Raw genomic sequence first — 26500 nt, forward strand, 5'->3', positions numbered from 1 at the left:
CACGAGAGGTTATCACACGTAATTGAAGTCAATGCTAGGTCAGTTTCAATCCAATCGAGTGTCAACCGCGAGATGTGTAAATTCGGGGAAATACAGAATTTACAAATCCTGTTCTACTCCAAAGTTGCGTTCAATTTGAAATTGGCAGGTATGGAACGCATGTCTCAGTTGCCCTTGGATTGCCTTAGAATCAGACTATAATCCCCAAGCTCCTTTGCTGGCTGCAATTCCCCCTCCCTCCCTCTGGGTGTGGGGGCTTTTCTCTCAGCCTCTCGGAGTACTTCTGGAGCTGTTTTGGGGATGAAGCAGCCCTCCCCACACAGACACACACACACTGCCTCCCTCCCTCCTCCTCTCAGCCCCTTCTGCTTCTTTCCCTTTGCAAAACTCATCCTCTCCAACTGGAGGGAAGAGATTGGCTCCCTCTTTCTCTCTCGTGACCCTGTCACAGGGTTTTCTTGGAAGGTTTATTCAGATGGGGTTTGCCATTGCTATTTTCTGAAGAGGCTGAGAGAGTGTGACTTGCATCAGGTCACCCAGTGGGATTTGATCCCTGCCTTCTAGAGCCATAGTCCAATGCTCAAACCAAGTGCAAGGTTGCTTTGGACTGGTTTAGAATTGGTGAATTGCCTAAATAACATGAAATAAAGGGTAATGAATGAACAAATAACATGAAACAAGGCAAAACCATGGGAGCCGGAGGCAAGCCCTGCCAGAAGTGTAAAAAGGTCACGATCCAATTCTGCCTTCACTGTGGATGTGCAGGGATGCTAATTCAGATTCTAGACTACAAAGGGTACATACTCATATGATAATTTCTTTTGCATTCGCACTACTTTGGCTTTGGGATGGGTGCTGTGTTCTTCTGTGGTGTGATAGCCATCCATGTACCTGTGTTCATTTCCAAATTGGCCCTACTTTCTTTTCTTTTGAAATTGAGAGACATTCCTCCCATGTGATAACGTCCCCTGTAAGAACAATGAAAGTCAGATCAAGGGAATTATACACTGTATCTCATGAAGTTATTTAATGAAACTGTAAGTTTCTAAAAGACTATATCTGGCTTTTCTTCGCGAACGAAGATTCAGTTACTCAGGGTGCTAATATAATGTAGTTTCATTCTAGAGATGAGCTGAGAGAGGACTGATGAGGGTAGAAGAGGTGGGAAAACATCTCTAAAAATACCAGTTTAAATTAAAGAAGGGTCAGAATAGGTAGACAAGAAGGGAACTCGCTTTATCTACTCCTATTTCTACTGCCTGCTCTAAGGCATTCTTGATTCTTCACTTGTTGTACTTCTAACACTTTGGGCTATATAAGCATTTCTCCCCACCATAGACTCCCCACCCTTCAAAAATTGTATTTCAGCAAACCTTGAGATTCCCGTAAACTTGATGATGTCTTCTGCTTATGCATGGGGGGGGAGTGCAGTTTTGGTTACCTAAGGACATGCACATTGAGGACTGAGATCATGATGACTAAATATTGTGGTGATGACGCTGATGAATATGCCTGAAAGTAATCTGAATAAGTATGTAAGGATACATCCCAATCATAGCACTTTTGAAATACACAGAATAAAAAGTCAGCCATGAAAGAAATCAAAGAACAGTTCTCCTTTGTAACTGAGTAGAAGAAGAAAATGGATTTAAATTGCAGGAAGTAAATTAAAACAGTCAAAAACCTTTCTAGGCATCTGAACACTTTGAGTGGGAGAGCACAAAAAGAAATGTAAATTGGAGAGTCAATGAGTATCATTTGCAATAAATTACCCAAATAAAAAGGCAGCAAGTTGATTTCACAGAAATTCTGCCTATGTTTTTTCACCTCCAATGTTAACAGGATCTTTGGGTGTATAACGAGTGGGTGGGTAGGGAGAACTTCAATGAAATCAGGGATAGGAATTTTGTGGCTCTCCAGATGTTGTTGGACCTCTGCTCCCAACATCCCTCATCTCTAGCTACGCTCACTAGAGCTGCTGAGACTTGCACTCAAACAATACCTGGAGGGCCACAGGATTCCCATAGAATCATAGAATCGTAGAATTGGAAGAGACCACAAGGGCTATCCAGTCCAACCCCCTGCCATGCAGGAAATCTAAATCAAAACATCCCCGAGCTGTAAGCCTGCCTCCAGCAAAAGCTCTCCTGGGAAGTCTGGGGGAAGAGTCCATTGCTTCCATCCTCCAAAGCCCTATGCAATCAGGGAAGACTCTGGGAGCCGGGACATTCTTCTCCTCCTTTTGGCCCCAGGCCTCCAGAAATACTTTGGCGGGCCGCATGCAGCCCCGGGCCGCAAGTTGTGCACCCCTGATCTAGACAGTATACTTTTATTGATACAACCTAAAATTGCATTGGCCTTTTTAGCTGCTGCATTGCATTGTTGACTCATGTTCAACTTGTGGTCTACTTGGACTCCTAGATCCCTTTCACATGTAGTTTCATTCAGCCAGGTTTCTCCCATCCTATATCTGTGAATTTCATTTTTCCGCCCTAAGTGCAGTACCATACATTTCTCCCTGCTGAATTTCATTTTGTTAGCTTTGGCCCAGCTTTCTAGTCTCTTCGGGTCATTTTGAATGTTGATTCTGTCCTCTGGGGTATTAGCTAATCCTCCTAATTTGGTGTAATCTGAAAATTTGATAAGTATGCCCCCAATTCTCATCCAAGTCATTGATAAAAATATTGAATCCCATCCTTGATTTAAGTCAAGACATCACTATGGAGGCATCCCCTCTTTCAATATGCTAATCTCTCAGTCAAAACTGTGTCTCCTAGTTTGTTTTTTTACAGGAAAAAAGTAAACAATGGAGGAGTTCTAATCCTAGAACGCTCACCTGCACACAGTTTGACCTTCGCCTTCAGAATGGGTCAAATTTCTAATGAAAACACTCCCGGCTGCAATAAATTGGAAAGTCTTTCGAATTCATAAGGTAACTGCAATAGTGATTAGATGTTGAGCACTGCACAATTCATTGAGAATATCTTCAATCTTCCTTTAGCAATTATCTTGCTTTGAGAACTGATGCCTGTATTAGCAGTGCCTGAAATATTTTTTAAGCCACAGGCCTGTCCTACATGTTGTGCATGAGGAGAATGAAAATCAGCACTGGATTTGGAGTAGATACATGTGTCAGCAGAGGATTGAAGATGGAATGAGGCAGACCTACAGCAGAAAAAAATCTTATTCCTATAGATTTGTTGTTGTTGTTGTTGTGTGCCTTCAAGTCATTTCTGACTTAGGGTGAAGACCCTAAGGTGAACCTATCATGGGGTTTTCTTGGCAAGAGTTGTTCAGAGGAGGCTTGCCATTGCCTTCCTCTGAGGCTGAGAGCATGTGACTTGCTCAAGGTCACCCAGTGGGTTTCATGGCTAAGAGACACAGCTCAACATTCTTTATGCACCTAAGAAACAGGCAGGGGGGGAAATCCTGTAGATAGGAATTGAAGGAAACAAAGGAATTGTTAGATGGGATGTGCAGCCTTCAGAGAAGCACTACCCAAGTTCCTTTCTGGATGTTGCCTCTTGATAGGATGTTTGTTTACTTTAAAACGGATCTGCTTATATCACTCCTTCTTTTAGTGAACTCAGTAACTAAATGTTAATAGGATAATAGCCCCAGTAGGGCCACTGAGAAATAAGAGGGGAGGTACAAGCATGCTTGGAGAAACCCCACATTTGGAGAAATGTAAAACAAATTAAGGGAAAACACTGTGAGGACAAAGCAAAGAAACAAAAAACCACCAAAATTATACCAATGAGGACTGTGTTATGCTGTGTTGTCAGGGAATACTGATAGTCTCTTCTGGAGAGGAGAAGACAGAAAAACATGGTAAATGGGTGATGCACTGGCATGTCCCATCTCAGGGCATGGATATTTGGAACCCTGAACAAGAGCATTATTTCCATGGTATAAATAAAGCCAGCTATAAAAGACATTGTAAAATTGAAATTCTCCCTTTTTGAAGGAAACTAATCCTTGTATTCCTGCCACCACAATATCCCCCTACTTCACACACTCACATGAAAAAACATACTTAGCATGCATAGGAACCAAAACTATTCAATATGTTTGACAAAAGATTTTAACCCACCACAGTTCTCACTTTCTTAATACGGATGACTGCTGTGGGTTAAAATCAAAACATTGCCCATCCCTGTTTTACTTTAGCAGAATTTCTCCTGGCCCTCACCTTAGTCTAGATAAAGTTAAGAATGGCTGCCTTATCTGGAAGCACTGCTCATTTTTTAGCCATGGTCCCTTCTTTTAGGATTTTATCACACGTGGGGGGGGTGAGAGAAACTGGATTACAAAGGCATTTTCCCAGCAAAGTCCTGAGATCACAGCGAAGTTTTCAGATGACCTTGTATTAGAGAGGATTATTTTGGGAATAACCAGGGAAAACCAGCAACAAATCATTCATGGGGAAATCAAGGGACGAAGATTGTTGCTAGTTATTCCCTGGTTATTCCTGGAATAAGTCCTCTCTATCACAAGGTGATCTTGGGACTTTGCCGGGAAAATGCCTTTTTAATCCCAGCTCCCCCCCCCCCAGTGATAAAGCCCTTAAACTCAAACCACCAACCTTTTTGTTGGCATCCAGAGCTCCTGGGATAATTTCCCTATCTTTTTGCTCCTGAATGTTGTCCGCATTTTGTTGCCTTGGAACTGTAGAAGCCAGTAGTCACAAACTTGTAATGGCAGCTCATCAGTGATAAGAATGGAACTGGCAAGACAAGCCAAGGACGTAGCGGGGGGGGGTTTGGGGGTCTGGTCCCCCCCTTCAGGCCTGGGGGCATTCAAAGCTCCTTCTCCCCCCCATCTCCTCTCCATTAAAACCACGGAGCTCCGAGAGGGGAAGGGGGAAAACAAAGCAAGCTCTTTCCCTTTCGTTTCCATAGGAGTCTGGCTCCACTCCTCCTCCCTTGTTTCTTCTTTGCCAAAATAAAGTATCTTCCAGGGAGGGAGGAGAGTGGCGGGTGTGTGAATCAAGACTTTAAAACTCCTCCCTCCCTCCATCAAAAAGCACGGCGCAGACTAGAGGGGAAATTCGCTGGGAGCCGGGAGGCAGAGAGAGGAGAGGGAGGAGAATGGGAGGGTGAGGAGGCTCTCCTGCCGCCCTGCAAGCCAGGAGGAGCCCAAGTGCCGCCCCTAAACTTCTTGCGGGCCTGAGGGGGGGCCAAAAAGCCCTGGAGGAGAGGGAGCGAGCGAGGGAGGGACGGAAGCTGCATCAGGCCGCATCCACACAAGAATAACCAGGTTTGGCAGCAATTTAACATCTTTTGTGGCTCTTGGCTATGGAATTCTGGGAGTAGCATGTTCTGGGGTCCAGATTCTAGGCTTGGCCCTTTTTCTGCTCCTTCCAGCCTGTTTTTTTCTATTTTAAAGAAAAATAAAATAAACTACACTTAGCTGGCCCCCTTTTCAGCATATCAAGGGATGCTTTGATGGAGAGTTCCTGCATGGCAGAATGGGGTTGGACTGGATCAGGGCCCTTCTTGGGGTCTCTTCCAACTCTAGGATTCTAGGATTAATTAATTAACCTAGGACTCAATCTAAAGATCTTGGCTCTCTGCCCTCTGCCTTGGAGCAAAGTCCATTGGAAGACCTCTGGGTTTTACTTGGCAAGGAGTTTTTTTCCTTATTTTTGCCTTTTTAAAGGAGTTTCCCCAAAATTGCCCAGAGGATGAATTGGGGCTCTGGAGTCCTTGGCTCTGCTCCAGGCAATGCTAGACTGCAGGGCCCATCATCCAGCAGCACCACGACTGCTGGGAACTGCAGTCTAATAAGGGCACACTGCAGAAATAATCCAGTACCACCACTTTAATGCTATGGAAAATCCTGGATTTGTAGTATGTTGTGGCACCAGAGCTCTCTGACAAAGATGCTAAATATCTCACAAAACTACAATACCCAGATGTTGTTGGTTGTTGTTATTTCTTAAATCCGCCTTTCTGCCAATATACAGACTCAAGGTGGTGATTTTCCATAGCATTAATCTATAGTATATCTTTCTACATGTATGGGACACCTCCATTACATATTTGTTGAGGATGCTTTGACTGGGAGTTCCTGCATGGCCAGAATGGTTGGACTGGATGGTTCTTCTAGGGGTCTCTTCTAACTCTATGACTTCCATGATTCTGTGCACTCTGAGCCTACTGTGATTTTAATAGTTTTAAATGTATACGTTTTAAAGTTATAAAGTTTATATGCAAGCCATGCACTGATGGACTTTGCACAATAATTTTGTATTGTTGATTTTTACCCTGCCTTCTCTCCAAAATAGGATTCTCTTAAACGGGTTTGTTTATTATAAAAAGAAAGGAACGTAAATGGCTTGGAATTAAAAATTATAGAGGTAGTAGATAGTAGATAGGATAGATAGCTAGATAGATAGATAGATAGTCTTGGATTAAAAAGTGTGTGGTGTGTGTGTGTGTGGGTGTGTCTTAAAATTAAAAATCCCTCTTGGAAGTGGGAATGAAAGTTTGTGTGGATGCAGCCTGGGTTCTTAGCCTAGCCTCAGAAGTTGGACTGCAGTGTCTCCAAAGCTGAGCAGAGTGTCCGAGCATGACGAGTGGCTGCCGTCTCTGCTTGAACAGCTGTGCTTTGCTTATCGAGCTGAATTTATCTGATGTAAACGCCTTCAGAGGAAGGACTCAGTTTGCATCTGCACTGAAAAAAAATAATCTAGTTGATGCCACTTTAGCTGCCCTTGGCACCTATTGTGGAATGCTTGGACTTGTAGTTTGTTGTGGCACGACAGAGAAGGCAACAGCTTCTCAAAATACAATCCCAAGATCCATAGCAGCACGGAGCCATAACGGAAGTTCAAGTGGTGCCATTCTAATGGTAACGCTCAACCTCCTTTTGTGTCTGGGGGGGGGCTCTTAGCCTCTCAAAATGGTGGCACGTAGTCTGGACCCCCCCCTCCCAAAATCTGTACGTTCCTGAGACAGCTTAACTAATGCACATTGTTAAATCACTAGGTGCCATTTGAGGATTCACTTAATATGATGGGTGAAACTTCAGTTGCGGGCCCAGATTTGCAACACTTTTGAGGGATATTTTTAATATCTAAGGCAGAAAGAAAAGGAACATATTTCCAGGTATGGTCATAGTTTCCTTTAAAAAAAACAACTCATCTAAAGCATGTCTATAGGTTCTGCTGACAAATAAGGGGGTGTGTGTGTGTTGAAACACAGGAGGATAAATTCGTCTCCTCCTAACTTTGGCTACATTATGCTCTTGGAAAAACTGCACTATGCCATACTCTTGTTGTCAGAACTGGAACTCTGGTCACATAACTTACAAACATTCAGTGCTATATGAACAGGAACATGACAGGCAAAAAAAGGAGGAGGAGTGATTGCATGAAGTTTCAAAATGTCTGAGAATCAATATGATTAGTGATTAGATTGTCTGATTCTGCAGACACTGGTTCAATGTCTGCTCAAGAATGAAGACCAGTGAGTGACCCATAACCATTTCTCAATCTGCCTCACAAGATTTCAGTGAGGATAAAATAAGGGGCAAACCACATAGATGTCTTGAGCTTCTTGAAGTCTCTCTCTCTCTCTGGCTTTACTTCGCAAATGAAGATTCAGGAAGGATCATCACGCGCTTTCTACAAGTGCGTTGATGACTAAAAAGGCCAATCCGAGATAAACAGTCCGAATGCCAAGGCACAGCAGAAAGTCTCCTGGGTGATGTTTCTGGGTTGTGGTTCTTTCTCTGTTGTCGTTTCTCTTCGAGACTCGTTCGGCGTGAGCTTTCAAAAAGGCTGCAGCATCGTGGATAGTGCGTCTCCATGTCCCCGATGCGAGGCCAGGGCAGACCATTGTTGGTGATCATTTGGCCAAGCCTGAGATGTTGTTTCAGGGGTCCTTGTATCTCTCTTTGAGGCGCCCCTCTTACACTGACTGTGGCGAGTTCACCGTAGGTACTATTTTTGGGAGGCGATGGCCATCGACCGTCCTTTAGTAAAGGTGATTAAAATACACCAAACAGTTAGTTTTCTACATATATGTTAATGCATCTTTTACCATGAGGTATGATCTGCCTCTGGATCAAATCTAAGGAGAAGACATATTTTCTATGATTAACATGTTTTCTCCCCCAGAATGAGATTTCTTCAGAGATGTGTGTCTCAACAGTTAAAGTTACAAATTAAGCGTGTTTTAATTACTAATCACAAAACAAAAGCACACTAAATGGAAAATTCACTATGATGAAAAACCAAACCACTTGAAGGAGCAGTGTTTCTAAAGCAGGTGGTCCTTGGTATGAGCTGGTTTTGGTTCCAGGACTCCCCATGATACCAAAATCCATGGATATTCAAGAACCATTAAATACATAGCATAGTAAAATGGGTACCTTATATAAAATGGTAAAATCAGTTTGCTTTTTGGAATGTATTATATATTTAAAATATTTTCAAGCCATGGATATTTGAATCCCGGATAAAGAATCCGTGGATATGGAGTTCCATTTTAGCACTCAGATTACACGGTTTTTAATGCCATTCAAGGCTAGAAAATGATCTGTTTTTAATGCATTGCATTTATAAACATGTAGCATTTGAAGCAGTTTCTCTTTGTAAGCTGTTATAAGGACTCCTTTGTACAGCACAAGAGCACTGGATGTTAATGGTGCATGTGTGCTAGGCATGCTTGTTACTCTGAACGTCCACGATGTTCCTACCGAAACATGCATAGGATTACAGCCTAATACATCAACCAGTAGGTGGCCCTTGAGAACAGAGATGAAAATATGTATAGAAGTTGACCCACACAAATTGTCATATAGCTTCAGCAATATGTTCTGACAACAGGAGTATGGATGGTGTAGTTCTTGTAACTTTGTGTAGTGGAACTGGGCCTGCTGCTCTCTCCTCAATCTGCTTATGGTTCTTCACAAGGGTGGCAAGAGAAACCATTTTGTCTTTTTCTGCCTCCTGCTTTTCTCTCTGCTCGCCGTTAAAAGAACACAAAACATAGCCATGTTAATATGGAAAATCAGAATGCAAAGGGATCTCTAGCACCTTGAGACTTGAAACATCTGCCAAAATCAACAGCTTTATGGCTATTCCAAGAGTGCAAGGAGATTTTTCTCTAAATAATATTGCTAGGAAGTGTGAGCAGGAAGGTGTTATTGTGCCTGTACCTCATTTGAGTTTCCCATAGAAATCTGGTTGGTTACCACAGGGGACTCATGCACACATACTCACCTTCTTTTGGTCATGATGCTCCCTTTTAAAAAAGTACACTGCTCTGATTCATGTTAAACTGTCATCACAATTCCATCTTAATTATCAGAAATGGTCCCCTTGTTCCTGCAATATATGACTTTAATTTTCCTCTTACTTTACAGTTGCAAACTGGGAATGGTTTGGGACATGAATATAACGTGGTTCTGCCACTATAAACGCTGCTCTCCCAATCCCAATCATTGTGATGTCCAAGCTATATGATGTATTATGATATCTCCTCCGTAGAAATATACCATCTCTCCTGCCTGGGCAGCACATGTACAAACACTCACTCGCTTGTGGTTCATGCAACCTTTCCATCCTCCATGGATATTAGGGGAAGGGTTGCCATCTGGGGATAATCAATTGCTTGTTGCTACCTTTCTGTTCACAAGAGGCAAGTTCTATCTTACCAGGCTTAGAGGTGTTATAGTAGGAAGAATCAGCAGGTGTTGGTGCTTTGCTTGTGTATAATAGCTTGCATTGGCCAGTCATGTTGGCCCTTCCCACAACCCCTTAAGCAAATTGACCAAAACAAATGTGGACAAAATGTGTCCACGGTGAGCAGGACTTTGATAATGGGCCAGAAACTCATCCACTACAGAAGGAAAACAAAGGAACAAGAGATCCACACACAGGAGCAACTGCAATCACAAATTTAAATGGTTGCTTTTTTGTTCAAGGTCGCTGGCGATGATATGAGATCATTCTCATGGTATTACATAATCCCCACCAGCATTCCCACTTTCATGTTTTCAAGGCTAAAATGACTGTATGAATCATGTGAGCAGAAAATGGGAAACCAGTATGCTTTCCAACACAGCATAACTTTCACCCAATTTGGATTTTCCCTGTGTCAGCAGAATGCTGGACTAGCTATGCCTTGTCACTGTGGAAAAAGCCATAGGGTTATGCCCACTTAACTAAAACTAGTTGCAGTTGTTTATTTTTAAAAATTATTTTAATGAGATAAATATAGGTATATGATACTCTTTTGCAAAAGTAGACTTGAAGATTTTTGTTCAGAAGTACCATTTAAAAAAATGTTTTTTTCAGAATTACTGTATATATTCAACTATAAATCAACTTCATGTATAATTTGAGGTGAGGTTTTGGGGCCAAAATGATGGATTTCAATATGACCTGTAAATTAGTCAAGAGTAAAACCTAGGAGCATGTAACAAAGGATCTAAAGGATGAAACAAAAGAAAACCATGCCAAAGAACTTACAAAATTCCAGCAAGCATAACTGTTTGTGCTCACACTAAAGGCTGGATAGATGAGAGAATAGCAGGGTGGGTATCACTGCTTCCAGAACATTTGCACACTTGCCTTTCAACAGGGGATGGTTCCTTTTTTAAATGAGAGTACTTACAGTACTTACGTGGACCTGTAGATAAGTGAACTCAGGATTTTTGAGTCAATTTTTTGACTAAAATTTCTAGATTTATACATGAATATATAGAGTAGGTACATGATACTCATGAAGCAGACATTTATGCATATTTGATCTGTACATTCTTCTGGAAGCAGCAACTTATATTGTTTATGGGATTAATGCGCCTACATGGTGCCATTTTAATCCCACCATCTTTCCCCTTATGCATCCTGTCCATGCACAGGAAAGTCTGAGACTCATGGTTCTTAAGACAGCATGTAATACAAGGAAGTGCAGATATCTAATTCCTCTCAAAGTGCAAGTATTAGTTTAACTAATACACAAAATTTGCACATATAATCTTTGTTAGAATAGGCCCTGAGTTAGCATCTCACTCACAAAATATTTCTTGTTCTCCTCTAAAACAGATTCTGACAATAAGACTTATTGGAGCCAATCTGGAATATAGTTACATAGATCCAGAAATCAAGCAGCTTTCCAAACGTTGCTGAACTGGAATGCCCAATAGTACTACTCAGCATTGCTAATGGTGAGGGATGCTGGGAGCAGCAACATCTAGTGGACCACAATTCCCAACTCTGATACAGGGAAATGAGTTTGTACAATTTAGCTTCATTTCTCCCCTTAAAGTTACAAACTAAATTGCCCCCAGTCCCAGGTCTCTCAGTCCCAGTAAAATGTTAATCTCTCTCCACTTGCTTGGGCCTTGATGGCAGTAACAGATGAAACAATGTGTATTTTAAATGCTCCATGATCAGAATGAACAATATGAAAATAGCCAGAAAACACAGTTTTTGTCTTGAATTATCCTGACCTGGTAACAATTTTTAATTATTATTTTTTAAAGAAACTCTAAGGTATGTATGCATCATGGGGAAATTACAGCGGAAAACTTTATTCTTACATTTTCAAGTCTAAAGAATAGTAAATCCAAGATGGACTGCCACACACAAAACTGATACACTGAGAAGGGCAGCAGACTGTTAACCCAGTCCACAGCGCAAAAGGATAGGCTGATCCCATTCTTGAGACTCAGCACTTCAGTTCAGGCTCCTGGGGATTTTAAGTTAAAATCAGAATACAAAGTCACTAGTAATGGATTCCAAAGGCGCAAGCACTGAATGCATCTGCAATTGAGTCCTTCATATTCTGATCACTTTACTCTGTATAGAGATAACCACCATTTACTCTCTGCAAATCCCTTGGTGGCTTTACAGCCATTTTGAGTTATGACATGACCCTCAGCATCCTTGGGAAGTTTATAGCAAAAAGAATTCTTCATCACACAAAGTGTTAGGTCTCTTCAGTGACAAACTTCATTTCTGCATTGTGGGAGCCTGAGTGCCCACCATTGTCTTGGACACGTTGACGGAACAAGAAAGGGAAGGCTTTCTTGAAAGACTTGCGAAAACTATCTCCCATGAACGCATAAACAATAGGGTTGAGAGAAGAATTGGCATATGACATGCAATTGGCCCATGTCTTGATCTTATAGGTCTCATAGTTGGCCTGGAAATGCAGATAGAAGCCCTGAAAGAGCAAGTAGAACTGGATAGGACCCCAGCAAATGGTGAACAGCAGCACAATCACTACCACCATCTTGGAAATCTTGGCTCTCATGGCAGCTGAACGTTCAGACAGATGTTGCACCTGCTGGGTTTAAAGAGAAAAATAAACAGGCAGGACATCCAGATTTAAGGAGCAACAGAATCCCCTTCCTTTTTACATGGAGAAGTAGATCTGGTGGACAAGAGCAATCATTTTATATACATTAAAAAGACAATTGTAATTGCTATGCAATAACCAAATTTGAATATCTGGTGAAAAATCTGCCTTAAGTACCTGTCCTGAAGGGAAAGTGCAGGAAGGAAGGAAGGAAGGAAGGAAGGAAGGAAGGAAGGAGAGAGAAGCCACACTGAGAACCTCAGCTTTGATACTTATGGGCAAAAGAGAGGGAGAGAGAAAGAGAGGGGGGACATGAATGCTTTCCTTAAGGAGAAAATTCTTTTCTGATAACAGATAAGAATGCAAAATGAGATATATATTTTTCAAAGTATTTATAATGTAGAATTTCTGTACATTATGAGGAAGGCTTTAAAAACTAGGAATTGTGTTCACTGGTGCATGGTGTCAGGTAAAGTACTGAAAAAGACTAAATGAAAATATATTATGTTATCAACCTTGATATTATATACGTTAAGACCTAATTTCTCAGATTCTTGGACTTCTCCAAATTTCCAAGTAAATCTTCAGAAATGTGGGAATAATTATTTATTATCATGTTGTTTCTGTATAGCCTGTCTTTTCCTAGCTCTGAGGCTAAAAGCAACTTACAAAAGTTAAAAAAGATGCTGTTGCTGCTGCTGCTGCTGCCGTTGCTATCAGCAGCAGCATCACCATCACCATCATCACCCCACTGTTTCCCAGTTTGGGACTCAAGTCAGCTTACAACTAATTTTTTAAAAGTTAAAAATCCACAAAACATAAAAGTTACAAACTAATTAAACTATCAAAAAATTTAAAACTAATATAAACCATGATAAACAGAATAGTACAACAAAAATCCAACACATCCAGATACAGAAAAAAGATATGTGCTTTCCCTTATCATGGTATATTGCCCCTGTGAATCTTTTGAAATATGCAATGCTGACTACCGGTAACAAGACAAGGAAAGTGAAGGAAATACTCTCTATTACATGTGATTAAAAATAGCAATTTATTTGTAACAATGATGGAAGTACCAGATACTACTGCATTGTTGTACATGAAATATAAATATTTTAACTTCAGACATTTTGTTATTACAGTGGGCCCTTGCTATCTACTGGGGTTTCATTCCAGGACCCCCGGTAAATATCAAAATCCATGCATGTTCAAGGACCAATAAATATAGTGTGGTAGTAAAATGGTGTCTCTTATATAAAATGATAAAATCAAGATTTGCTATTTGGAATTTATATACTTCTTGAATACTTTCAAACCCTGGATGCTTGTAATTGTACAATACTGTAATTGTGCAATATGTAATTGTCATCTGCCAACTACAAAAGGCAATGTGTAATTGTACAATATTGTAATTGTCATCTGCCAGCTACAATATGCAATGTAGGTAGAATTTGTGGAAACTGATTTTTAGTACCACATGATTTAAGGTGTGTTTTAAATTTCCTAGATACTTTTTAAAGCTTATCTGAATTGAAAATTTACCAGAGGGTGGGAGGAGGAGGAAGCAGTTGTTGTTGTTTTTGTCCATCACCTTACCTGGTAATCGTGGTCCATGGGTTCCACCACAGGTCGACCAATGCGCTTGAGCATGATGGAGTAGCATAGGCATATTGTGAGCAGGGGCAACAGATAGACAGCTAGGAAAGTATATAGAATGAAACAACGCTCTTGGCTCTTACTGTTGAAGGCCTCAATACAGTAGGTGCGCAAGCCATACCAGTAGCCAACCTCAGTGCGATGGTACACAGCCATAGGTAATGAGAGAATGAAGGAGCCTGAGGGTCAGAGATGACATTATTAGAGCTGTGTAGGTAATGTAGTCATAGATATGACAGATTACGATTATAATCTATCTGACCTCTATAGCTATGATTTATTAACACGGTGGTTGCAAATCAGAATTGACTTTGCACACATTAAAACAACACCTCAGACCTGTTCAAATGTCATTCTTACTTTGTCCACAAACATGTGGCTGGGAGGAGACTTGTGCCATGTTTAACACCTGTCCTCATCTTTTCATCACAAAATCAGTACTGTTTGAGTTAGATGTTTGATTTAAAGGCATGCTCTTTAAGCTTTTGAATCCTTGGGGGGTTGGAGATAATAGCTTAAACATCTGTCCAAAAGCTTCTAGAGGAGAGGATGGTAGCTACAGTAAAACTCACAGTGGAATAAAAGATGAGAGCAAACATGCTTCAAATGTCTATACACCAATTCATAGAGTTTGGCAAACAAACAAGACAAGTTTGAAATTCTAGTATAGGAATATATATGATTTTATAGGTATAACAGAAACATGGTAGACTGACTCCCATGTTTGTAATATAACAATTGAGGGATATCATCTGTTCAAAAAGAATAGATGGGAAAGAAAAAGAGAGGGAGTAGCATTATATGTCAAAGACAAATTCTCTTTTACAGAAATCCACATAAAAGATCAGCCTGGACCTGTGGAGGGCATGTGGATAAAATAAATGGAGAAAGGAATAACAACAACACTGTGGTAGGATTTTTCTCTGAAGGAATTTTCTCTGAAGATGCCAGCCACAGATACTGGCGAAATGTCAGGAATAAACTCTTCTAGAGCATTGCCACATAGCCCAAAAAACCCACAAAAAACTATGGATGCCAGCCATGAAAGCCTTTGACTTCACATTGTGGTAGGAGTTTACTACTGGCTACCAAACCAAGATGAGGTGGTAGATGATGATTTTTTGAAACAAATCTCAGAAATCTTCCAAAAGCAACACCTGGTAGTTATGGAGAACTTCAGTGAACCTAATATCTGCTGGGAAAACTAGATAATTTCCCAGTTCAAAAGGTGAAGGGAGGAACAAGGGGGTCTGCAATCCTGGACCTGATCCTAACCAACAGAGACAAGTTGGTCACTAGAATCAAAGCAGTTGGTGATTTAGGGAGGAGTGACCATATAATGCTAGAGTTCATGATTGTGGGACGTGCCAAAGAACACTGTAGTCAAACATAAACCTTGGATTTCAGGACATCTGATTTTATCATGGAAATATTGGGTAAAACCCCATGGCTAGAGATGCTAAAGGAAAAAGATACTCAACCTGGGTAGGATTTCATGAAAGAAGAGACTGCTAAAAGTATAATCACAAACAGTTCCGTGGAAAAAGAAAAATTGGAAACATCTGAAAAAGCTAATATGGCTGCAGAGTAAATCTTAGGAGGAAGTGAAGGGGGGGGGGGGAGGATCCATAAAATGGAAGGAAGAATGAATCACCAAGGAAGATGTATCACCCAAGCTTGTAGGAGTAATGTAAGGAAAGCGAACATTCAAAATGAGCTGAGACTGGCTGGGCAAAAAAAGAGTAACAAAAACGTATTTTTCAATTATATTTGAAGCAACAGACTGACAAAGAAAATGGTGGGACTGTTGCTCAACAAGAATGGTAAAATGCTAACAGAACACAGCAAAAATATAAAACTGCTCAATACCTATTGTACTTCAGTTTTTCCTCCAAAAGAGGACTATGTGCTTCCATTTATTAACAGAGACCTTGGCAAGGAATACGGATTGCAAATCAAGATTGGTAAGGAGTTAGTCAGGAATCACCTGGTTAATCTATATGAGTTCAGATCTGCAGAGTATTGAATTGCTGCCCAGAGTATTGAAGGAACTTGCTGATGTACTTGCAAAACCACTTGCCATCAGGTTTTAGAAATCTAGGAGAAAGGGAGATGTGCCAGAGAACTGGAGAGGAGCAAACATTGTCCTTCCCTTCAAAAAAGGCAAGAAAAAAAAAGAGGAAGATTGAGGCCAGTCAGCGTGACTTTAACACTAGGAAAATGTACAAATGGCGTATACAGAAGTCTGGATGCAAGTATACTGATGACAATGAAATGACAGTAGGAGCCAGCATAGGTTAGTCAAGAACAAATAGTGCCAAACTATTCTTCTTTTTTAAAATCATGTCACTAGTTTAGTAGATGGTAAGAATACTGTGGATATGATTTATTGGATTTCAACAAAGCATTTGATAAGATTTCCCATGATATTTTGATTAGCAAACTGACTAAACATGGAATAGATGGAAAGACCATCAGATGGATACATAATTGGCTGGAAAACAGTATTCAAAGAAGGGTTGTGTGTGTGTCTGTGTGTCTGTAATTCATATTGAAAGGAGGTATCAAGTGAAATGCCATATAGTTCTGTCAGGACTGATGCTCTGTGCCCTGTATCTCCCCCCCCCCCCCCCCCCATTTCATTTCACTCTGGTCTCACTGTCTCCATTTCTCTTTGCCTACACCCACATGTCTGTTTCACATAAAGGGCAGCACTTAGGGCATTTGTCGGAGGTAGACTGTAGGCTGTTCAAACTATGTCATAAAAATATTGTTAGCCTTTGAGGTGCCACAAAGTTGTTTTGCTTCTGCAGCACTTAGAAGGTGGGATATAAATCACTAGAATAAATAAACTGAAGAGTCTGCAGAAATTCATTACATGTTGAGTTATGAGACCAGCTCAAGAGGGATCAGAGTGGATGCAATACTAGGAATGAACTGCTAAGAATTCATCTGGCTAATCCATAGGAAGCAAATGTTAGCCTTCTTCTTTTCAGTACCTGTATGTTTAGAGAATTGGCTACCCCACTCACCAATCCAAATAGCAATGCTGACAGCCATGGCAACCTGCGGAGTTCGATACCGCAATGATTGCAGTGGGTATAGCGTAGCATAGCAGCGGTCCACACTCATAGCCATTAGAGTGATACACGTAGCCTGTACTGTCACCTGGTGAGAAGACAAAGTGGTGAAGGAGTATGAATTTATACGCTCCAGTAAGACTCCAGAACTCAATCCCTCAGCCATTTCCAGCAAGAAAAGCCAACATTTCCCTACAGATGTACACCTGTGTGTAGTATATATACATTTGATACATACCCATCACATCCATAACATTGTATTTTCTTCCTGGCACACTAAAATATTGCATACAGTTCCTTCCACTTCCCAGCTTACCTGCTGCAAATAGTTGACAAATTTGCACATGAAGTCCCCAAACACCCAGCTGGGCAGAGGGTAAAGTGTGGCAGTGAAGGGCACACAGCATACTAAGAATATAATGTCAGTAGTGGCCAGGTTTGCTGCAAAAGATACAAAGGTGAGGTCAGTATAGGCTGGACATCTACCTGCTGGGGATCCTTTAGCTGGTCACACCTAATGGCCCATAAAGCCCCTTCATGTGACAAAATGAATCCCATTTTGGGAGAAAGGTGGGATATAAATCCCATTAAAAAAAACTAGGGAACTGAGAGGAGACTGTGACCTAGTATCTAGTCAACTGAAGTGTGGAGATTGGAGTAAAGCTCCAGTGAAGGAAAGAACACAATTTTTCTCTAGACAAGAGGCTGCCAAATATGGGTCCATAGATGTTGGGAGAGTCAGCATGGCATAGTGGTTTGAACATTGGACTAGGACTCTGGAGATCAGGATTCAATACCTCACTCCATCAAGGAAATCCACTGGGTGATCTTTGGTGAGTCACACACTCTCAGCCCCAGAAAACCGTGTGATAGATTCACCTTAAGGTCACCATAAGTTGGAAATGACTTGAAGGCACACCACAACAAGATGTTATTGGACTTCACCTCCCAGATATTGCAGACATCATGGCCAATATTTAAGGATTATGGGAGCAGCAGTCCAACAATGTCTGGGAACTCAGGTTTGATATCCACTGGTCTAGGCCACTCCCAAGCACCTTTTTTATGAAGTACAATCCTGTACATGAATTCTTGCATGTTTAATGATGATAAATTTTTGGACACACTGGAAATGACACCATATCCTCTGAATGATACAGATAACAGACCATGTGAAATACTTACAGTGTACTGTATACATAACCTGAGGAAAGGAGAAAACAATTCGGTCCAAAGTAGGGAATGTTTCTCCCAGTTAGTTTCTTCCCACCAAGTTATGGATGAGTATGTGGGTTAGCTTCAGACATGTTGTCTAGCTCTGCTAGTCAGCGCAGGGGAACTGAATGTGCTTTTTTGGACATCTCTTTAGTGGGCAATCAGTTTTTCTCTGTCCGGCTGTAACAAGAGAATTGTAGCTGAGTGCCTCTCATGCAGTGTCAGTCATTAGGAAAACTGAGCAGGGTGCAGAATTCAAGATCTCTCTTTAGAAGTGACATCATATGTCTGAGAGATTCACAATATGTTTCAGTTTTTAGAAAGATAAGTGTGTTAGCCTGTTTCAGTATAAAAGGAAGAAGTCCTGTGGCATCCTAAAGACTAACCAGTTTATTTCAGTATAAGCTTTCCTGGGTTTACGTGGGTAGCAGTAACATGAAAAAGTGGGCTGTAGTACATGAATGATTATGCAGAAATAAATCGATTAGTCTTTAAGGTGTCACAACATTCCTTTTTTGTACAGTATGTTTCTGTGGCTGAGACTTGTTTTACTCCTGATTCAAGACAGTGAACAGGAAGGAACTCTTTGCCTTTCAAAGGGGAAAAGTGAATATAATTATTTTACCATGCTATAATATAATTTTATAATCCTATTATAATATAATATGAATGTTGATATGTTCTTATTTGTGTAGCCTTTATAGCTGGGTGCTGAATTGGTATCCATTACTGAAATTTACCTTCCACCAATACCTATTTGATAGATAAAATATTTGTTTATAGGGCAATCCTATACATTGAATCCAACGGTGTGGGTAGGATTTCAGTGTACCCACTGAGCTGGCCAGAAACGATTTCAGCATACTCACTAAACTCAGTGAGACTTCTTTCTGAGCAGTCATGTTTGATGCTAATGTGGTCTCAAAAGTAACAATGCATGCAGGATTTTGACAGTCTAAGTATTGCAAGTAGGAGGGGTAGATAACAATCAATGCACTAAGTAAAAATTTGTTTCTTCTTAAAGGGAAGATGATATTTTAACCAACTGTTTATGAAATGATTAAGCACAAGTATCATAGAGAATGAATATTTAAACATACACACACTTTGCTCTAAATTCAATTGTCTGTAGGAGGATACAGTCAATGGAAACCTGGTAAATCAGCACTTAACTAAGTTTTATTCAGTCAATGGAACTACTCTAGTTAGAACTAACAACAGAATTTCTTGCATGCCATGAGGAAAGTTACAGCAAGCAATACAACAGCATTAATCTGTGTGCAGAACAACACCATGTACAGCTAACAACCAGCCATCACGTCTTTGTTTAACCCACATACTCATCCAAGACTGCTTGTAAGAAGATAACTGGAGGGGGAAACAGAAGCCTTGTGCAGACGTTAATAAATACCACCTAAGTTTCCAATGCCTTTGTCTTTGTCTTTATATTACAAACCACAGGTAATAAAAGTGGGGGAAAGATAGATGTTTGAGGAAATTAAATAGGCAATCTGTGCAGTGCAACAGTCAAAACCAGGGAACTATATGAAATTGTGGCAGCAAAAGAATACCAGGCAGCAGTGCTAGAAGGAGTCTGATTCTTTCTGCTCAGGGTGCAAGTGAGAACAGAAACTCAGGTGGCCATGGTGCATGCTTAGATACAGGTGATGGGGAGAGGGCTTGTGGCTCCATGTCAGTGGGGTGCTGAATCTGTTCCTGGTCTTATCCTGAGCACTAAAGAGATCTCCATCATATTGAATCCTAGGCCAGCATGGCGCAATGGTTTGAGTGTTGGACTAGGATTCTGGAGACCAGGCTTGGATTCCCTGCTTGGCTGTGAAATCTACTGAGTGACCTTGGGCAAGTCACTCTCTCTCAGCCTCAGGAAAAGGCAACTGCAAACCTACTCTGAGCAAATTTTGCCTAGAAAATCCTATGTCAGGCTCTCCTTAGGGATGCCATAAGTCAGAAAGGACTTGAAGGCACACAGCAGGGGTGCCCAACATGCAGCCAAAGGATTTCTGGAGGCCTGGGGTGAAACAATCAGGAGGAGGAGGAGGATGTCCCGGCTCCCAGAGTCCTCCCCGATCGCAGGGGGCTTTGGAGGACGGGAGCAATGGGCTCTTCGCCCAGAGTTTGCCATTCCTTCCCAGGAGAGCTTTTGCTCAGTGCAGGCCTGCAACTCCTCTCACCTCATTGCCCAGGCAGAAAGAAAGGAGGAAGGAAAGAAGCAAGGAAAGAAATAATCAAGGAAGTGAAGAAGTGAAGCAGGAAAGAAAGATGGGAGGGAGGGGGGGGGGAGGGGGGGGAAAGGAAAGGAAAGGAAAGAAAAGGAAGAAGGGAGGAAGGGGGGAAGAAAGGAGGAAGGAAAGAAAGAAGGAAGGGAGGGAAGGATTAAGGAAAGAAAGAAATATGCAAGGAAATAAAGAGGAGAAAGGGAGGAAGGAAGCAGGGAAAGAAAGAAAGGAGGGAGGAAGCGAGACAGGTAGGGAGGAAGGGGATGCCTGCCGCTTGGAGAGGTGACCAGGCTTCCCCTCCTTTTCCTGGACATGTCCCCCTCTTGGCCTTCCTGTCCAGGAAGAGGGATTCCACAACGTTCTCCATTTTGAGCATGGCTAAGAAGGATGGATTTATATTTATATGCTTCCAGCTTTTATTTGGTCATGTCCTCCATGCTGCTTGAATGTCCTACATTTCACCGTCCTAAACCTATTGGCGTCCCGAACAACCCAACCGACCTTAATTTCGGCCCCTGCCTCCTTCCAAGTTGGGCACCCCTGGCACACAGCAACAGCAACAATCTTCCCAAATGCCTTCAGCACTCTGGACAGCTCCATTAAAAGCCAGACAGAAACCCAGAGAGCTTGCCAGCCCCACTGACAAGGCCCCAGGCAGGCAGGCCCAGGGTGAGCAGGCGCCCTCCTTTCCCATGACCTCTCCTCTCTTTCCACCTTCTGCCCAGGAGGAATTCCCAAATGCCCTCCATTTTGAGCAGGGTTAAGCAAGCAGCACTCTGAGCTTTGGACTAGGACTCTGGAAGGCCAGGGTTCAATTCCCAGCTTGGCCATGAAAACCACTGGGTGAGCTGGGGCGAGTCACACTCTCTCAGCCTCAAGGGAAAGCCATGGCAAAACCCCTCCTGAACAAACCTGGCCAAAGAACACCCTATGAGAGGGTCGCCTTCAGGTGGGCATAAGCGGGACACGACTTGAAGACATACACACAAGAAGCATGCATTTCCAGCCGCCTGGGGACCCTCCTGGGAGAAAGGCAGCATACAAAGGGAAATAAGTAAGTGATTTTTAATAGAAGTTTTTAAAAATCTTTTCTTTGGTCAAGTGGCTCTGTCATCTGTCCTCCATTTGGTGGTGCAATCCCTCTCTCTCTCTCTCTCTCTCACACACACACACACACACACACACAAAAACCCTTGAATTTCCAACTGCCTTGGTACCCTCCTGGAAGAAAGGCAGCATACAAATGAAAATCAATCAATCAATCAATATAAATAGGAGTTTTAAAAAGTCTTTTCTTTGGTAATGCGGCTACATGGACTGTTCTCCACGTCCACACTCACACACACAAGAGGCATGCATTTCCACCCTCCTTGGGTCCCTCCTGCGAGAAAGGTGGCATACAAAGGATATTATTATTATTATTATTCTTAGTATTATTATTATTATTATTATTATTATTATTATTATTCAAAGATATAATGCCCTTTAGTCTGTGGAATCAGTATGTAGAGAGATCTTGTAGCACCTTTGGGACCCACTGAAGGAAAGAGGTGGCAGCAGGAGCTCCTAGACTAAAGTCACTTCTCAGATGCATATTAGTAGTTAGAGTTTATCATTCAAAGTACAGCCAGTTAGTCAGTAGAGAGTTTTGTGGCACTTTGAGACTCACTGAAAGAAAGAAATTGGCAGCAGGAGCTTTCCTAGATTAAATGCATCTGAGGAGTGAGTTTAGTCTAGGAAAGCTCCTGCTGCCGAATTTTTCTTTCAGTGAGTCTCAAAGGTCGTACTACAATACTATTCTTATCTTATGATGAAGGGGGGCGGAGGGGGGCTTGGATCTTTCCTTTGGCCATGCGCTCCATTGGCAGTGCCACCCTCACGCAACGCAGAAGAAACATGGAGGCCTCGCGACCTCCGCGAGAAAGGCGGTATACAAATGCAATCCGTTTCTTCTTCTGATGAATGGAGGGGAGGGTTTTGCTCGCTTGTGTTTGGCCGTGCCCCCTGCGTGGCCTGCTTGGGGGTTCTGGGCGTGTGCTGCTGCTGCTGCTGGGTCCTTGGGTGCCCCTTCTCCTGACTCACCGATGTAGCGTTGGTGGCGGTGCGCATCTGGCGGTGCTTGCCGACGACGTAGAGGACGAGGGCATTGCCGAAAAGAGGAGCAGCACCAGGGGCGTAGAAGAGCGGACCAGCCAGGCGTCGGTCAGGAACGGGGCCGCGTCTTCTTCTCCTCCTCTGCCCTCCTCTCCGAGGGTGCTATTCAGAGCCAGGCTGCCTGCCCTCCCGTCGGGTGGGGCTGGGGGCAATGCTCGCTGGCTCGGCCAGGGATGGTGGGCTGCCAGGGCCAGGCTTCCGGACCCAAAGAGCCAGCCCCCATCGTCCTGGAGCAAGGAGGCTTTGGGCACCGAGCAGCTGGCAGACGTGGCGCTTGGTCAGGGCTGTGGGGCTGGCCGGATAGTCTAGGCAACACTCAAGAGGCTCCCTTTGCCTGCTCCAGCCCCCTGTCCCCATGTGCCCCCCCCCCGAGAGCCGGCTTGAGAAGAGGTTGGCTGCGAGTTTAGAGGGAGGAAGGGGGAGCAAAAGGAGCCCCTTATCTCTGCCTGAAGGCTCCCCTCTCCTTGCCCAGTTTCGGGATGCCTCCCAGTGCCAAGGAGCCTGCCCCCTCCTCCTCCTGGCTGGAGGGCAGCCTCCTTCTCTTGGAGATGATGCGAGTCCCTTCTCAGCTGCCTCGCCAGGATTTGACCCAGAGCCAGGAGGGAGCCAAGCTGGCAGGGCTCAGTGCCAAGGCGAGAGGAGGGGCGAAGGGGGGTTGGCTCCGGAGGGCTGGTCGCAAAAATTAAGGGGGGGGGGGGGGTTCCACGATGCTTGCCCGGGGGGAAAGGGGGCAAGCAGGTTCAGCCTCAGCCAATCGCATTTGTACCCTTAGAGTGTTCACACGTGACGCTGTACACGTGTCGATGCTGCCTGCAAGCTCGTTTAGATCTCTCTGTGCGTGTGCCTACTTTTACCTTTGGCGTTCCACACGTGTTCCCAGCGCCTGCACACTTATTTCGATGCACTGCAGGAACAATCCACTTGACGCCGCTTTCACTGCCACGGGATGCTGGGATTTGGAGTCAGTTATGGCCTCCACAGAGGAGGATAATGTTCCAATGAGTGCAAGTCCCCGAACTTCCACAGCGGAGCCCCTGGAGTGGACGCGGTGTCAAGCCGCGTTTTCCTGCAGTGCGGATGCAGCCTATCGCCCCATCCTGTGATAGCAATTAATACTATTCATATCTGTGCAGAAAATCTGAAGCAGAGGAGGAGGGAAGCCGGAGGAAGAAAGTTAAAGGCGTAAGTTAAGCCAGAGGATAGCATTTGTCTCTAGCAGAAAACGAACAAAGACCTGAGGAATTATGGAGGAAGGTCAGGGGGAAGTGCCAAGGCTGCATTATGCTGAACATCAAAAAAGAAAAGAAGAAAGAAAGAAGAGTGAATACAACCATGAAGATCTACAAGAATTCATCCTACACAAGGAGAAAAAGTGAAATAGCAGAGAGACTGAATAGCAGAACCCATACCTTGGTTCAAGTATTCATCAGAATGAAGACTGCAGTCAAGATATCAGAAGCGACTAGGAATGGAAAATGGAAAGGGCAGCTCTGAAAGGGCTGGATAAAATCATAAAATTAAAGACACAACTCTGAACAGGAAGTTAGGATGGTCCAAGCATATACTCCCCATGTACGATGAGACCGATAGCATTGAAAGACCAAAAACAAAGGGTGCTAAATAAGCTTTATCTATATTGTTTAAAAGGGTACAAACAATGTATGTAACAAAAGATACAAGCCAAAATATATACAAAGGATACAAAATAAACCATAGTAAGAATGGCAAGCACAGTATCAAAACAGCAAATAACCCAAACTAGATTGAGCAAAAATAAACAACAAAAAGAAGGCTAAGAATAGAGTGAGTAAAAGAGGGAAAGACTCACAACTAAACTAGCATAATAAAGGCTCAAAAGTTGATTAGAGCTATACATACCCAGCTGAAGATTATGTGTATTCTCAGTAGCTCACCATTAACCCTATAATGTCATTAAACCTATAATGACTCAAGTGTAGATTTATTTCTATTTCAACAGATAGTAAAAAAATGCTGATAAGAAGAAAGAACAACTCATTTGAGAGGTGGTTGCTGGAGAGAGTGCTGAGGATCCCATGGACAGCCAAGACTTAGGAATGCCCCTTCACCTCATGACCACTTATTGCACCATGAAAAAGGCAGGGTTGAAGAGTTTTTTCTTTAGAAGAGCTAGATGAGTAATAAAAAAAAAAAACAAACCACCTGTCTCATTTCTTTTCCGCTACACTAATACTTTCAGTGAGAAGCATAGTTACTCTGCAGGACTGATTTTCTTTTCAAAAACTTCAGGTCTGATTAAGCCCACTATCATGACAAAAACTGAGTACGTAGAATTTACTTTTCATTATGATAATGGAAACCCCATTTTAAGAAAAACACATGCTTGTTGTACTTCCCCCTTTGAAACTTGTTTTCAACCAGTTTGTGTCTGGGTATGTGATTAAAGAAAGAAAAGATGATCTTCATTCTTCCCTTCTGCGGTTATTTAACTATTCATGGTTAACTCAAGCCTCTCTACCTAAGAATCTAAAAAATCTGTTTTCTCTACCCAATTCTCCTCATTTCACAAAACCAAAAATATGTTTCTTCCCAAGGTTAACATATCTAGCATTAAAGTATCACTCATTATCTTTCTATAATCATATCAAGTATTAAGACATTGCATCATATTAAACATATTACTTTTTCCCATCTTTACTAATTAGCTATCTTAGTAGCATAACTATATAATACTATAATGCAAATAGTCTTGTAATACTTTGAGATAACTGTGAAAAAGTTATAGCATAAGCTTTTGTGGACTTACAATACATCTACTTCATCAGAGGCAAGTATATTGTGCCAACTTCTTTCTCTCAGTCTCAAAGGTGATACAAGATCACTTTGCAAACTGAAGCAGTCTAGTACAGTTGCCTCTTTGAAAATTATTCCAAAGGAAATTATGATTAAGAATTCCTTATGCTATGCTGCAAAAATCTTTCTCTGAATTAGTCTCAAAGTTGCTACAACAAGACCCTTGCATCTTATATTCCAGACTAACATGAGCATGTTTCCATTAATAGTATATTTCTAATTAGACTAGAGGTTTATTACATGTAATAAAGATCACTAAAATCCTCTTTAAAATCATATCCTCATCCAAATCTCTTTTATTCTGTAACCAGATTTCTTAAACCTGCTTTCATCCAGCACTATCCCTTCAGTTTCATTTTAAATGTAATTTGAGCCTTTCTTTCCAACTGTACAAACTATTGTTCCCCCCTCATACAAACATTCTCAACCCCAGAAAACCTGTGACAGGTTTACTTAAGAGTCGCTGCCAGTGAGAGCAACACACAGCTAGAGCCTGGGGAATGTTATTTTATGAAAGACCACTCCCAGAATCCTTCAGTCAGCTCTGAAAAATGCTTGTGTATTATTATTATATTATTATTATTATTATTATTATTATTTTTCTTGTCTCCTGGCTGGCAAGGTATTCCCATTGCATATTATGAAGCTTAAAAAAACAGAAATGGTGGGGATAAGCCCAAAAAGTACTGCTTTGTACCACTCATGGTTAAACAATAGCATTTGCTATCAACAAGATATAGTTTAACCACCTGCTTCCGTGGCTTTAAATGAGGAAATTTGACAAATTCATGTAGCATAAATGTATCATATTACTAATTTTGTAGTAGATATCTGTTACTACAACATAAGGGTATATAGTACAGCTGTGAACACAATTGCTGGCTGGGGAACATGAGTTGGAGGCTCTTTTGCTTTCATATACTGCTTAGGGGCTCCCTGTATTCTTCTGATCCAACCATTGTGTAAACAGAGGCTCCATCTACACTGCAGAATTAATGCAGTTTGA

The 26500-nt window shown here is 42.1% G+C and overlaps 1 protein-coding gene across 1 annotated transcript; it reads right to left on the reverse strand.

Moving 5' to 3' along the window:
• Positions 1-9905: 9905 nt before the first annotated feature.
• On the reverse strand, positions 9906-22655 carry LOC121922156 (G-protein coupled receptor 54-like). The gene is made up of 5 exons (XM_042451190.1): positions 22591-22655; positions 17373-17497; positions 17009-17144; positions 13917-14155; positions 9906-12305 (listed from the first exon to the last, which is right to left on the reverse strand). Exons 2-5 carry the CDS (start codon positions 17400-17402, stop codon positions 11946-11948), a joined length of 765 nt encoding a protein of 254 aa, XP_042307124.1. The 5' UTR covers positions 17403-17497; positions 22591-22655; the 3' UTR covers positions 9906-11945.
• Positions 22656-26500: the final 3845 nt, after the last annotated feature.

Source organism: Sceloporus undulatus, chromosome 2 (genome assembly GCF_019175285.1).
Source record: "Sceloporus undulatus isolate JIND9_A2432 ecotype Alabama chromosome 2, SceUnd_v1.1, whole genome shotgun sequence".
Classification (NCBI taxonomy): Eukaryota; Metazoa; Chordata; class Lepidosauria; order Squamata; family Phrynosomatidae; genus Sceloporus; species Sceloporus undulatus.

Coding starts and splice junctions, on each gene's coding strand:
- LOC121922156 (XM_042451190.1), bottom strand. CDS start 17,402: ATGTGCAAATTTGTCAACTATTTGCAGCAG. Junction 17,145..17,372: donor TTGTCAACTATTTGCAGCAG/GTAAGCTGGGAA, acceptor TCTTCTCACCAG/GTGACAGTACAGGCTACGTG. Junction 14,156..17,008: donor CAGCATTGCTATTTGGATTG/GTGAGTGGGGTA, acceptor TCTGACCCTCAG/GCTCCTTCATTCTCTCATTA.